General features: G+C 36.7%; 1 protein-coding gene across 3 annotated transcripts in view; it reads left to right on the plus strand.

Moving 5' to 3' along the window:
* SPAG9 (sperm associated antigen 9) overlaps nucleotides 1-14250 on the plus strand; it is a 133327-nt gene that overhangs the window by 29139 nt on the left and 89938 nt on the right. For 2 of the 3 annotated variants that reach the window (XM_047832576.1, XM_047832577.1), the window contains exon 2: nucleotides 5622-5742. In XM_047832576.1, the coding sequence (XP_047688532.1) occupies nucleotides 5622-5742 (121 nt within the window). Of the gene's footprint in view, nucleotides 1-5621; nucleotides 5743-13816; nucleotides 13866-14250 lie in introns of those variants that run through there. The other variant, XM_047832578.1, reaches the window with a different exon arrangement.

Consider the following 14250-nt stretch of genomic DNA (forward strand, 5'->3'; position numbering starts at 1 on the left):
CCCATCATTAGTATTTTAAATGAGGGTGGCAGATGTACATTTCCAAACCAAGATATAATAACACATTTAAAATTGGGACTTTTATGAACAGAGAGAATTTTAAAAGATGATTTTAAAAGAAATCAACATTCACTATTTTTATAAATGGCGGAAAATCATTCTTGATTTCTTGTAGACCTTGAAGATGCACTAAGTTTGCGTAGTTTTATCTTTCATATATTTGTGTTCCTGAGGAAAGGATCTATTTTCATAAGATTCTCCAAGGAGTTCATGATTCCAAAAAGCTTAATTTAGGATCTGCTGTTTAGAATAAGAGAGAAAACAAACATATACACCCTTGTGAGAGATGGTAGTTCGTTTTGTACTCTCTAAGTTTATGTTTTAATTTGCTTGAAGGAAAGCACTGGCATTATGTATTTGCTTTGCAATATTTTCATTATTGCCAGTCCCTTCCTGTGAAGGGAAACTGCAGAAACAAGAGATTTACATTTGGAGATACATAGCCCTGCCAGTCCATGAACTGTCACGTCATTTTGGGGCGGGGGGGGGGGGGGGGAATCTCTTTTTTTTTCTTTTGCTGTATTTACTTGAGGTGATATAGATATAAAGCCTCAGTAGTCATAAAAAAATGTGAACAATATTGAAACATGAATCATCTAGGTAGGTGTAAATAATGCTTGTACAGTAAGCAGATAGTAGTGTAGTGACTGCTAAACAGTTATGGATTATTCATGCCCTTCTGTAGCCAAACTGGGTCGCTAAGAAACAAAGCAGACATGAAGCTGTGTGTTCATGATGATGTTTCTTCTATCAGAGGTTCTGAATAGGCAGAATAGTAGTAAGGCTTTTTTTTTTTTTTGCCAGCTTTATTGAGAAATAATTGATGTATAACATTGTGGAAGGTTAAGGTGTACAGTGTAATGAGTTTTTTTTTTTTTTTTAATTTTTTTTTTCAACGTTTATTTATTTTTGGGACAGAGAGAGACAGAGCATGAACGGGGGAGGGGCAGAGAGAGAGGGAGACACAGAATCGGAAACAGGCTCCAGGCTCCGAGCCGTCAGCCCAGCGCCCGACGTGGGGCTTGAACTCACGGACCGCGAGATCGTGACCTGGCTGAAGTCGGACGCTTAACCGACTGCGCCACCCAGGCGCCCCAGGAGTTTTTAAAAAATGTTTATTTATTTATTTTAAGAGAGAGAGCGAGGGTGAGCCTGGGAGCAGCAGAGAGATGGGGAGAGAATCCTATGCAGGATTCTGAGCTGTCAGCTCAGAGCCCGACACGGAGCTCGATCCCACCAACCGTGAGATCATGACCTGAGCTGAAACGAAGAGCCAGATGCCCAACCCACTGAGCCACCCAGGCAACCCTATAATGATTTGAGATATGTATATATTGCAAAATGATTACCACAAGTAAGGTTAGTTAACATCATGTCACATAATTAGTTTTTGTTTTTGTGGTGAGAACTTACAAAATCTTCTTTTAGTGACTTTCAAATGTATAGTTCAGTGGTGTTATCTATAATCACCATTCTGTACATTACATCCCCAGAACTTACTCATCTTGTAACTGAAGTTTGTGCCCTTTGACCACCTTCACCATTTTCCCCTACCCCTACCCCTACCCCCTGCTCCTGGCAACTACCAATCTGTTAGTGGTAAAGATTTTTGTTAGAAGTTCAGTAGCACATCATTAAAAATTTTTTTTCTTAACGTTTATTTATTATTGAGAGACAGGGAGAGACAGAGCATGAGCATGGGAGAGGCAGAGGGAGGAGACACAGAATCTGAAGCAGGCTGCAGGCTCTGAGCTGTCAGCACAGAGCCCGATGCGGGGCTCAAACTCACAAACTGCAAGATCATGACCTGAGCCAAAGTCAAACACTTAACCGACTGAGCCACCCAGGTGCCCAATAGCACATCATTTTAAATGTTACTTGGTACACATCTACTGTATGTTCTTTTTTATTAATTTTATTTTTTTAAATTTACATCCAAATTAGCATATAGTGCAATAATGATTTCAGGTCTACTGTCTGTTCTTTAAAACAGCCTTTTATCCATAGCACAAAAGAAGCCTAAAATTTCTGCTTACTTAACCCAGATATAGCAGTTCAGTTAGCCATGGGAGCATCATTTTCAAAGCAGGCCAAAAAATAATCACTTTTTCTTAGTAATTCTTAGTCTTTGCTTGTGTCCTCTGGCAAAATGTTGAAATAATTTATACAGACTTCATCAGCAACATCCTATTGTATAGCTATTGATTTTCTGTTCGACATAACCTTTATATCTCCTGTTTGCATTCAGTTTGTAGCCAGTGAACACCTTCTGAAGGCAGGGATAGTGTGGTAATCACAGTCATGTTCCACGTGCCCGGTACAGAGTAGATAGGAGACATTTTTTGAATGATTGAGTGAATGAATGAATGATTTGTCCAGTTGCCTCTTGTCTTACATTTACTGAAACTTTTACCCCTTTTACTTAGGGTCATCTTTGGGTTAGTATTCTGGAAAAGTAAACAATGGTGGTTTGAGGCTTCCCAGAAGCCTCACAAATATGGAATATGTTAATAAAACGTATAGGGCATGGGTGCTAAATGTGTGGTTTGTGGAAGGACTTAAGGGCTCCCTGAGTCTCTGAGAAAAAATAGGCAGAACTCGGGTTGGATGCAGGCATTTTTTCTGGGGAAACACGGTTCATGGATATATCAAATTACCAAATGGGTCTGCGGACCTCTGGATGATTAAGAACCAATGTTTCCGAGGTTATAGGTTTCAAACGTCCAAAGATCAGGAAAATGTTCTCTAATATAAGGAAATCAAATGGCTCTTGAGGGAAAGTAGATGAGTATGTTAGGGTTCTTTCAGTTTCTTATGCTAGAAACCATCTCAAATAAGCTTATGTAAAATAGGAATGCATTGGGTTATGTAACTGAAAAAATAAAAACGACTGGAAAATGCTGGCTCCAAGAACTACTGAATCTAGGACTCAAATAGTACCTTTGATTAGGATTTTATTCCTCCTTGCTCTTTGTTTTTCTTTATATTGGCTTCATTTCTCAGGCTCGTTCTTTCCGTATGTTGGAAAAAAGATGTCCCTCTGCAGCTTAAGCCTGCTAATAAATTCTTAAGAGTTTGTGATTCCAGAGGAAAAGAGGTAGTATTCTTTCTAATAACTGGCAGGTATCCTGGAGAAGAATGACCTGTCTGGCTCAAGTCATATGCCCACCTCTAGGGAGATGGAGTCCTCACCAATTAAATTATATGGACTGAATAGAGTTAGCGTGGAACTGGAGAGAAGTTACAAAGGAGGGCAATGTGTGCAGACAAAAAACAGTGTCCACTATAGTGACTGAAAAATTTCAGGACAGATAAAGCAAGTAATGAACAAGAAATTTGTTATTAAAACTAGGGTGTATTTAGTGATATCTAAGTTTTCTTGTGAACTCTATATTTTTCTATAGGGGCTTCAGTTTTTTACTCTGAAAGTTTTTTTAAAATTTGTTTATTCATTCATTTCTTTAACAAGTATTTGAGCTGTCATCATTCTTTGTACCGGGAATACAACAGCAAAGAAAACAAAAATCCCTACCCTCATGGAGTCTACATTCTAGTGAGGCAAAGCAGATAATAAATAATTACCAAAATTTATAGTATGTTAGATGAGAGTAAGTGCTGGAGAGAAGAAAAGCAGAGAGGTAAGTAGGGACTGGGTAACTGCAGTTTTAAATACCACATGGAAAATCTTAGTAAGAAGGTGACATTTGAACAAAGATGTTAAGGAGGTGAGGAGGGAGCAAGCCAATTGGATATGTGGAGGAAGAGATTCCAGACTGTAGGAAGCAGCTGCAAAGGTTCTTCAGGGAAGCTTGAACTAGACTGTGAGGGAGGTGGGGTGGGGAGAGGAAGAGTAGAAGAGGATGATGTAGATTGTGTTGGTCATGGGAAGCTATGGTAAAGATTTTGGTAGAACGTAAGTAATCTCAGGATTTTGAGCAGAGGAGTAAACTGATCTGACTTACCCCCCTTTTTTCAAAAGTATTTATTCGTTTCGTAAAGTAATCTCTACACCCGACATGGGGCTTGAACTCAAGACCCTGACATCAAGAGTTGAATGCTCTACCAACTGAGCCAGCCAGGCGCCCCATCTGACTTACTTGTTAAAGGTTCACTCTCACTACTGTGTTGAGAATGTGTTGTAGGGGCAACGGTGGAAGTAAGGACATTGGCTAGGAGGCAGTTGCTGTGGCCTTAATCCAGGCAATAGATAGTGGTAGCACAGACCACGCTGATGGTGGTGATGATGAAAAGTAGTTGGATCTGAAGGTAGATTTGCTAATGGATTAGATATGAGGTGTTAGAGAAAGAGAAGATTCAAAGCTGACTCAAGTTTTGAGCCTGAACAATTGACCACAGTAATTAAAGGAGCTAGCTAACACCAAGAGGAGCAAGCTTTGACATGTTGAGGTTAAGATGCTTATTAGACATTCAGATGAAGTTGTTCAGTAGGCAGTTGGACATGTAAATCTGGAATTGAGGTCTAGGCTAGAGACTGGACTAGAAATTTGGAGGTTGTCAGCATATAGTTAGTATAGTTAGCCATGGAACTGGATGAGATCATCAGAGAATAAGAGTAAACAACGAAGAGAAAAAGTTATCCAAGGACTGACCTTGTGAATGTTAAGAAACTGGGGAGAGGGGCGCCTGGGTGGCGCAGTCGGTTAAGCATCCGACTTCAGCCAGGTCACGATCTCGCGGTCTGTGAGTTCGAGCCCCGCGTCAGGCTCTGGGCTGATGGCTCGGAGCCTGGAGCCTGTTTCCGATTCTGTGTCTCCCTCTCTCTCTGCCCCTCCCCCGTTCATGCTCTGTCTCTCTCTGTCCCAAAAATAAATAAAAAAACGTTGAAAAAAATTTTTTTAAAAGAAATTGGGGAGAACAGAAAGAACCAACAAAGAAGACCAAGAAGGAACCACCAGTAAAGTAGAAGGAAAACAAAGTCCTGGAAGCCAAATGAAAAAAAAAAAAAAAAAAGTTTTAAGGAGTGAGTGATCAGATGTCAAATGATACTGATAGAAGAATTAAGATGAAGAGACTGAGATTTAGTGATAATCTTCTTGACAAGAACAGTTTCAGTAAATTGAATTTTTGGTGAAGTTATTTCTAGTGAGTTCTCTTTTTCTCAGGAATTTAAACTCCATAGTTCAGGTAATCTAGAATCATTAAACAATTGAACAAATATTTATTGACACGTCATCATTCTATAGTTCTCCATTTGTTGCACATGTTCTGTACAGCAATATGTAAAAAATTATGTCTTTAACTCATGAATATGCAAATATGCTAGTTAAAGTATTCATAAATTTGGAGTAGGATGTGTGTATTTTCTTTGGAATGCCAATGATATGAAGTGGAAGCACTTCATAAACTACTGTGTCATCTTTTTCCTTCTATATTTGGATGTTTTTATAGAGAAACTAAAAATCAACCTAAGTTCCTGATTCTGAGATCTTTCTGGGTAGTTAATGCCTAATTGTGATTCTTGATACCAACAAATACAGGAATTGATAATGTTAAAAAATTTTCATTTCTCTAATGAAAATAACACTTTTCTTTTCTATTAGAAATTCATTGAATTTGAAGACTCTCAAGAACAGGAAAAAAAGGATTTACAGACCCGAGTGGAATCTTTAGAATCTCAAACAAGACAACTTGAACTCAAAGCAAAAAACTATGCTGACCAGAGTAAGTAAAAATACTTCTCCTCTGTAATTGCACATTAAAGAGTGGGCTCTAATAGTGCAATGACTCATCTTGACATTTGACTGGTGTTCCAAGTATGTGCTTGGAATTGTCATCCCAGGCTGAAGAGTGAGACCTGGAAGCTAGGCTTAGTCCTTTTTTGTTCACATTTTCACATGGTACTGATGTCTACAGAAATGACTAAATCAAAGATACATTTAAGACTCTCTTCTTCAATTTAGCTCTGAGCCTTTGTTGGTGGTTAACATTATACTATATCCATTATTCAGGATTCTGATGTGTGTGCATGTGGATCATTTCTTCTGATTTTGATCAATTACACAAAGTGCCATTGCTTTCTGTATTGCTTTGAAATTTAAAAATGTGACAAAAACTCTAGCTCTGAAGTGTGTGTAATAGAATTACTGACTTTTGGGGGCATCTGGCTGACTTGGTAGGGCATGTGACTCTTAATCTCGGGGTCGTGAGTTCAGGCCCCACTTTGGGCACAGAGTTTACTTAAAAAAAAAATACTTCTTCATTTTGTTCTTTTCTAGTGGAAAACCGAGGGAGTTTAAAGGAACAGAATATCATTTTTCAGAATTATTTCATTTTTAAGTACAATTTTATCTTATTTTTGATTTAAAAATAACTATTGTTTCAAACTCCAAGGATGATTTCTCTTTTTGGCTAATGAAAGTGGACCTAATTAAGTCAAAATTAGAAAAAGAAATGGGGAGAAACTTGATGGCCTATTTTCGTGTTTGATTTGGGCAGGCAGAGGAGCTCTCCAGTTTTCCCTCCCAGCACTGTAAACTCTCAGAATCCTTGGGAGTGAGAGGTGGCCCATAGTTCTTCCTACATCAACCATTAAGGCTACATAGTGACACCTGCTGTCAAGGACAGGAATTCGTGGTGGCTAAACCTCACTGACTACCAGGCTTGGACTGTGATAACTGACTGCTTCTTCTAGCATTCTGGAATGGCCTAATAGAGCTAAATCCTGAATCACTTGGAATCTGGAGTTCAATCATTGTAGAATTCAAGGAGAATTGACATGGCTATTAAGCAGATGTCATAGAAGGGAGCCAGTGGATGTTTGGTTACAGAAGCCAATTACAGTGAGACAAAATGAGCCATATGTCTTCTCTTTGTACTTTTAGGCTTGTAGATACCTAGAGGGCCCTATCTTTTCCTTTTTTCACATTGAATGTATCGAATGACTTCTGTGATTCCACTATAGAAATTTAAGGGGGGTAGGTGCCTGAGTGGCTCAGAGTGTGATCAAGACTGGCTCTTGTAAGCCAGTTGTGAGTTCAAGCTCCAGATTGCATGTAGAGCCTTCTTAGAATAGAAAAGAATGGATTGGAATGGATTGGAATGGATTGGAATGGTTTGGAATGGACTGGAATGGATTGGAATGGAATGGAATGGAATGGAATAAATTACTTCAGGAATTTAAGGTCTTAGAGAGCTGGATGATGGACTCCACAGTGCATACACTAACAAATATATTACTGGAGTCACATTGCTGAGTACCACTCCTCTAGAGAAACAGTCTTGTGGCAGTCGCAAGCTTTTGGTACATTTCAAGAGTTGAGCATTCTCTAGTTAAAGAAGAAGAAAAATTAGCTGTTGAGATAATATTTTAATCCTAACGTGATTGTGTTTTATATCAGAGATTGTATTGTATTTTAGAACCAGACACTAAAGGCACAGTTGACAACCTCATTGTTCTACTTACTGTATTTTCCTCTTGATTCCTGAAGAGTTCCAAATTTTGGATTAAGACCTAGAAAGGGACTTCTTGTCTAGAATCCTTTTATACAGTAAGTAATCTGTTCGAATGATAAGGGAGATATTATAGGAAGAATTCCCCTGAAGCATTTTTCTTACGTTCAAAGGAAATACTGCTACTTTTTTCACAAAAGTACCTAAATGGCATAAATTACTAATTTTTTTCACATACACTTTATCCCTTTAATTACTAAAATTTCGAAAACCTGCTTCCTGTTCCTTTCTAGTATATATAAACAAAATAAGCAATCTCTTAATTAAGATTTGTTATCCGGTCCAGTGAATCATATCCAACTTTTTTGGAATTGTCATGCTGGGTGGTATCTTTCTTCTCATTTCTCTCTGAGAAGTACTGATTACTAGTGTTTTCCATCTTAATTTAATTAAAAAAATAAGGTATCATTTAAAAAATAATTGCTAATTCTCTAGGCAAGTGATGAAGAAATTCTTCAAGTAGATGTGGTCTTTGAGCTAAATTTAATCTGAAACTTTATTATTTAATTTCGTTAATAATGTAATATCCCACCAAGAAATTCTCTCCCTGGGAGTTTATCCCAGTTTGAAATAAATCTTGGTGTCTAAATAACAGTTAAAAAGAACTTGTAACTGTGGTTAATCAAAATTGACCGTTCAGATGCACAAAGCTTGTAACACTAGATCTCTTGGCTTGTGAGCTGAGGCTTTAATGAGTCGTGTTTTATTAATGCTTGTCTCCTCCCTTTTCCTTTGATATCTTGGAATATTTTTCTTTTGCATCTGGTTGCTTTCTTCTCTCTTCCTTCTGTTTTTTCTTTAAGCTTTAACGGGGTATAATATGAAATCTTAGTGTATTTTAAAATTTTCTTCCAAGACTTTATTTTACCACATTTAAATATCTGAAAAAAATTAGGGGAGGAAAATAATTTGAATGTTTTTTCATTTTATGCTCTTAGTTTTTCTCTCCCTCCGATCTCTAAATGAGTCAAAGCTCCTTATTTTTAAAAAAGGTGGTGGTAGGAGGTAATCTTTTCATTTATATTTTTACCCTTCCTGACTTATTGAGATGTAATTGACAAATAAGATGGTATATATTTCAAGGGTGCAGTGTGACAGCTTGATATACATATACGTTACAAAAGGACTCTCACAATCAAGTTAACAAATCCGTCACCTGAGGATTGTTTTTTTTTAATTTTAATTTTTGTGGTGAGAATGCTTAAGATTTAGTCTCTTAAAAATCCAAATATATACTGCAATATTATTAACTGTAGTCACCATGTGATATGTGAGATCCTAAGAATGTATTCATCTTATAACTTAGAGTTTGTAGGCTTTGGCCTAGATCTCTGATAGGAGATAATCTTTAAGTATCACCAGTTCCCTACCCTTTTGGAAAACCAGGATGGGAAATATGTTTTTTAAAAGATGAAAACAGGTGCCTGGCTGGCTCAGTCGGTTAAGCGTCCAACCCTTGATTTTGGCTCAGGACATGATCTCATGGTTCACAAGATTGAACCCTCTGTTGGGCTCTGCACTGATGGCATGGAGCCTGCTTGGGATTCTCTCTCTCCATCTCTCTGTGCCCCCACCTCACTCGTGCATCTCTCTCTGTCAAAATAAATAAACTTAAAAAAAAAAAAAGATGAAAACAAATGTAAACCAGTGTATGTAAAAGAGTATATGAATACTTTTTTGTATGATAGGCAACAGAATATCCAGACTACTTCATCTTATCAGTTTTAAAAGAAAAATTTTTTTTTCAACGTTTATTTTTGGGACAGAGAGAGACAGAGCATGAACGGGGGAGGGGCAGAGAGAGAGGGAGACACAGAATCGGAAACAGGCTCCAGGCTCTGAGCCATCAGCCTAGAGCCCGACGCAGGGCTCGAACTCACGGACCGCAAGATCGTGACCTGGCCCTGGCTGAAGTCGGATGCTTAACCGACTGTGCCACCCAGGCGCCCCATCTTATCAGTTTTTTAAAAGAATATATCGTGATTGTTACAGTTACTGTAATGCAATATATATTTGTATTGTCTTAAACTTTCAGTTTTGAGTGTATTTTTTGTGTTTCTAACATCTGTAATAAAAACTTAAGGCCACAGAAATTACTGATAATGGTATTTATAATAGAGGAGGGATGGGTGCAGTTTTTTCTGTTTAGTGCCATTTTTTGCATGCAATATGATAGCAGTATCTTGTCTAATTTCTATGTTTATATTTGTATGTTAAGAGTCTTTAATTTTAGAGACTCTCTGTCACTTGTGATTAATATGTTTTAGGACACATATCCTCTTTAAAAAGTAGCCACAATGAAAGTCCCAAGTTCTGCTTTGAAGATTACTTCCTGTATTAAAAGGGGAAATTTTGGTTGTAGTCACTTGCTTTTGAGAAGCAAGAAAACATCAAGAAATAGGAACTGAATTAAAGGACATACTTTACGGCTTTTGATAGCATGGAATCTCTCAGGTTGTGGTATGATTTCACAATGTTGAGAAGTTGAGTCTATAAAAATTTTGTTACAGTTTTGTGGTCATGTTTAATTTTGGAGATTTCTAGTTGCTCTCTTTTCAAAATTTGAACTATGTAGGATATGTTTTGGTTTTTCCAACACGAATAAAGCATTTTTTAAAATGCCACTTTATATGATTTCTTATCTGGGAGTAACAATAATGCTTCTTTGTAGTTAATGTCTTGTGAGCCTTAAGGAAAAATCAGAAACATATATGGAGTGGAAAAATGAAATTGTGGGTTGAGAAAGGCCTGTCGGTTCTTGACAACTATGCAAGGAGTCTATAATCAGCCTTGCTATTCAAGATGTGGCATAATGGGTTCTTCATCACAAAATACTTTATATTCGTTAGTTCTTTTGTATATTGAGTACTTCTGTCTTGTAAGCCAAATATTACCTTAAATGAGCCAAGTAAATATAGATAGTTAAAAATATCATACTGCTATATGCCTGGCATTTAGCTTGGTACAGAAGAGTATGTTTGTGGTACAGAAGAATGTAATATGGTCATTGCAGTCAAAGAACTCCATATCATGGGGGGAAGGGCTGTATGTGACCATCTAGTCTTTTCCCATACGTGCTATGTTTTTATATCACTTCAGTTAGAGTGTATGTATAACTTTGTATCTTTTCCTTAACTCTGTCGTGTTTCTCTTGTATAATCTTTATTCTTTTTTAAATGTGTGCCTACACCCATCATCCAGAAGCTATGCCATCTATTATCAATTCTTGTTTTCTCTGGAGAACTATGTTTTCTCCTTTATTCTAGTGAGAATTATTTAATGGCCACTTTGTTTTTTTTACCTTGGCTTCTGGAAACTCAGAACAAACTTAGAAGTGCAACCATAAGGACTAGTTTGTTGGACCTTACCTGGTTGGCATTTTTAAATTGTCTCTTTTTTTTTTTTTTTATCTGTATTTTACACACTTATAATGAATTGTTAGGATATATTCTTATAAGCTATCTCAAATCCTTTGTGGAATGAAAGAATGAATCAGGGTAAAAATAAATACAGGTAAACTAAAGCAAATTTCTGTTGGCTAGTTGGACACTTTTTCCAGTGTAGTGAATCATATTGGAGTAAATATTTTTTCAAACCTATAGGTTTCTTTATCTTTTGGTAATTTTCTTAGAATATATTTAAGGAAGCAGGGCAAGGAAGAGGAATATTTTAGTGGTTCTTGATTTATAATAGTGTTTGGTCATTTTTAATACGAACAGAATTGGAGAAGTAAGGTTTAGTAGCATATTTCATTTTGTTCATCATAACTTATGACTTTGACTCATTATTTGCAACATATTAACACACAGAGCTGATATGGAATCATTTATTGTTTGATTCTCTCTTGAGAAAACTGTTTCCCTTAAGCTCCTTGAATTTATAACAGGTGACTTTCCCTTGAATTGTGGATGTGATGGCAGTGATTTTAAGCTACTTAGGAAGTATTCTCTGAATCTGGTCTTCCTTCCTTTGAATACAAACCTATTTTTAAAAATTAAACGGAAAAATGATTTTTGGATAATTGATGACATTTGTGGTGGAGCTTTATTCTGACCTTTATCTCTTTCCACCCCCTCCCCCCAAACAACATTCATTTGTTTTTTAAATTTGGTATCAAGATCATAGTCTAATAAGTTACTTTCAAATACCTTGAAACATATATTATTATTGGAAGGAAAACACTTTATAAGTATTAGCATATACTAGGTGGAAAGCATGGGGAGGTATTAAAATTATTAATGTACATATTTTCTTATTTTAAAGGAATAAGAGGATTAGGACAGACTTCTAATTCGAGGATTACTCATAAGCCAGTTCTGTCTGTTAATAATGTGAATGGTCAATTGAGAATTTTCACAACACAGAAGAAAGAGAAACCATTTTTAAGTTACCAGGTATAGATTCATACCAGTTAATAGTTAGAAGAGCCTAAATATTTTCTGTCACTGTTTTTCAAATCACTTAGAAAAAATGCCTTCAGGTTAAGAAAAGGCTTTATTAGCGCCTTTCCTGGGCTTTGTGATTGGCAGTAAATGTTAATATTCTGAGGATTTGAATAATATTGTAGTAAGTCACTTTTTCCACTTTAATTTTTTCTTGTCATTAGGCAATCTCTTCTGTATTATTTTTACAATTATTAAAATAGAAAACTGATGATTTGTATTTTTGTTGAAAGCAGATTTTTAATAAGGCGGCTTTAGGAGTTTTATATCTCCTGATTTAAAAAAATGGCAAAATAAGGAGCGCCTGGGTGGGCTCACTCACTTAAGTGTCTGACTCTTGATTTCAGCTCAGGTCACGTTCTCACAGTGCATGAGATGGAGCCCCACGTCCCTAGCGCAGAGCCTGCTTGGGATTTTCTCTCTTTCTCAAAAATAAATAAATAAACTTTACCCCCCCCCCCAAAAAAAAGGAATACATTATACAGAAAGTTTGTTTTTTTTTTTAAGTTACCTTTGGAGCATTTGAATGGCTCAGTTGGTTGAAAGTTCCGGTTCTTGATTTCGACTCAGGTCATGATCCCAGAGTTGTGGGACTGAGCCCCACGTCAGGCTCCACGCAGAACTTGGAGCCTGCTTAAGAGTCTCTCTCTCTCTTTTTCCCCTCTCCCCCTCCCCCCAATAAAAAATAATAAAAAACTAAAAAATATTTTAAATAGCTACTTTTTAAGTTCATTTAGCTTAAATCTACTTCTTTGCAATATTAAGAACCTCTAAATGTTTAATAAATTTTATACAAGGGTTTCTTTTTTAAGAGCCTATATCTGAGAGGGAAAGTAGAAAATTAAGCACAGGATAATTGATGCAAACACTAGCATTTTATTACTTCTGCTTCATTAAGTAATATCCTATGTGGTCTTCAGATCTGTTTTATGTTTCATTGTCTGTATTTGGACTCTCTCATTTCTGTAGTCTAGTGTTGTCTATTGAGAAGCTTAAGGTTATAGTTTGATTAATATCCAGAGCTAAAGTTTCAGAGAAAATTAATTTTATGACTAACGGTGAAGAGATTTATGGTGATTTAGCTTAGAGAACAGAATAAAAAATGATTTGATTACTTCAAACATATAAAGGTATAGGTAAAGAAGATACCAAGTTGTTTTTCTGTAATTTTGGAAGGTTAAGTTAGAGAAAATATATTTGTTGGTTTTGGTTGATCATGAGGAAGTATTTCTTAACCTTGAAGGTAAGGTGATACATAGGAATGTGTGCTAGGGGAAAGCATGGACTCTTCCTACATAGAGACTTTAGGTAGGAGAGTAGCCACCTTTCGGATGTGGATGGATTAGGTAACATCTTCAAGACAGAGACTAGGTCAGATCTCTACCATGGAGATTCTTTGAAGTTACTCTACTCTGTTTTTAGGATAGGATCATCAATTCATGAGAATTCTTTAGCATTTCATGTTGTCATTGATTAATAACATCTATCTGTCTGAAAGTCTTTTGAATTTTAGAGACACGGTGTAGGACGTAGTTGGCAGAGGAGAGGCTTTTATTACTGTTTTGGTGTGGTTGTCTGAGATTTGTTTTCTCTTAAGTCGGCATTTGATTCTTGCTTACCTGTTGAGACTTCCGATGCTCAATTGTTCAAGGAAAGGCTTCTGAAAGACCATTGCCAATCTTTTGAGGCCAAATAACCATTGGATTATCTGCCTTCCATGAATAGTAAGGACTGATGATTCCTTTTGAGAAGGCAAATAATGAGTTGGATACGGCATTCTAGCAGGTCTGTTTCTCTTTCTTCCCCCCATAGGCCTATCAGCAGTCTGATGGGGCAGAAGACAACAGAGATGGAAGGTGTTCCAAACTTGGCAAAGGCCATCAATCTAAGGAGGTAAGCTCTGATTTTGAGCAGGCAGAGCAGGTGGCTCTTCCTGCCTTAATCATGTCGTCTTGCTCTTTGGAAAGATGGATAGAAAGAAAGAGCATTCAAAACAAGGCTGAATTATCTCTATTAGCTATTCAAACGGGAAAATTTTGGATTAGTCTTTTGATTCTTCTATTTTCTTGCCCTCTCCCCCCTTTTCTTTTTAGATGTCCTGATTCATTTGATTTATTTGTTCTTCAGAATATTACCAGGTTTTTAAAAAATGGCAGATTAGTTTATTTGTTGTTTTAGGGTAGGAAGGATGAGCAGAATCTTGTTTATTTCCTCTTAATCTCAGGTTGTGACTAGTTTGATGAATAAAATGACAAGGCTTTAGGATTTTTCCTGGGAT

The sequence above is a fragment of the Prionailurus viverrinus genome, chromosome E1 (assembly GCF_022837055.1).
Source record: "Prionailurus viverrinus isolate Anna chromosome E1, UM_Priviv_1.0, whole genome shotgun sequence".
Classification (NCBI taxonomy): Eukaryota; Metazoa; Chordata; class Mammalia; order Carnivora; family Felidae; genus Prionailurus; species Prionailurus viverrinus.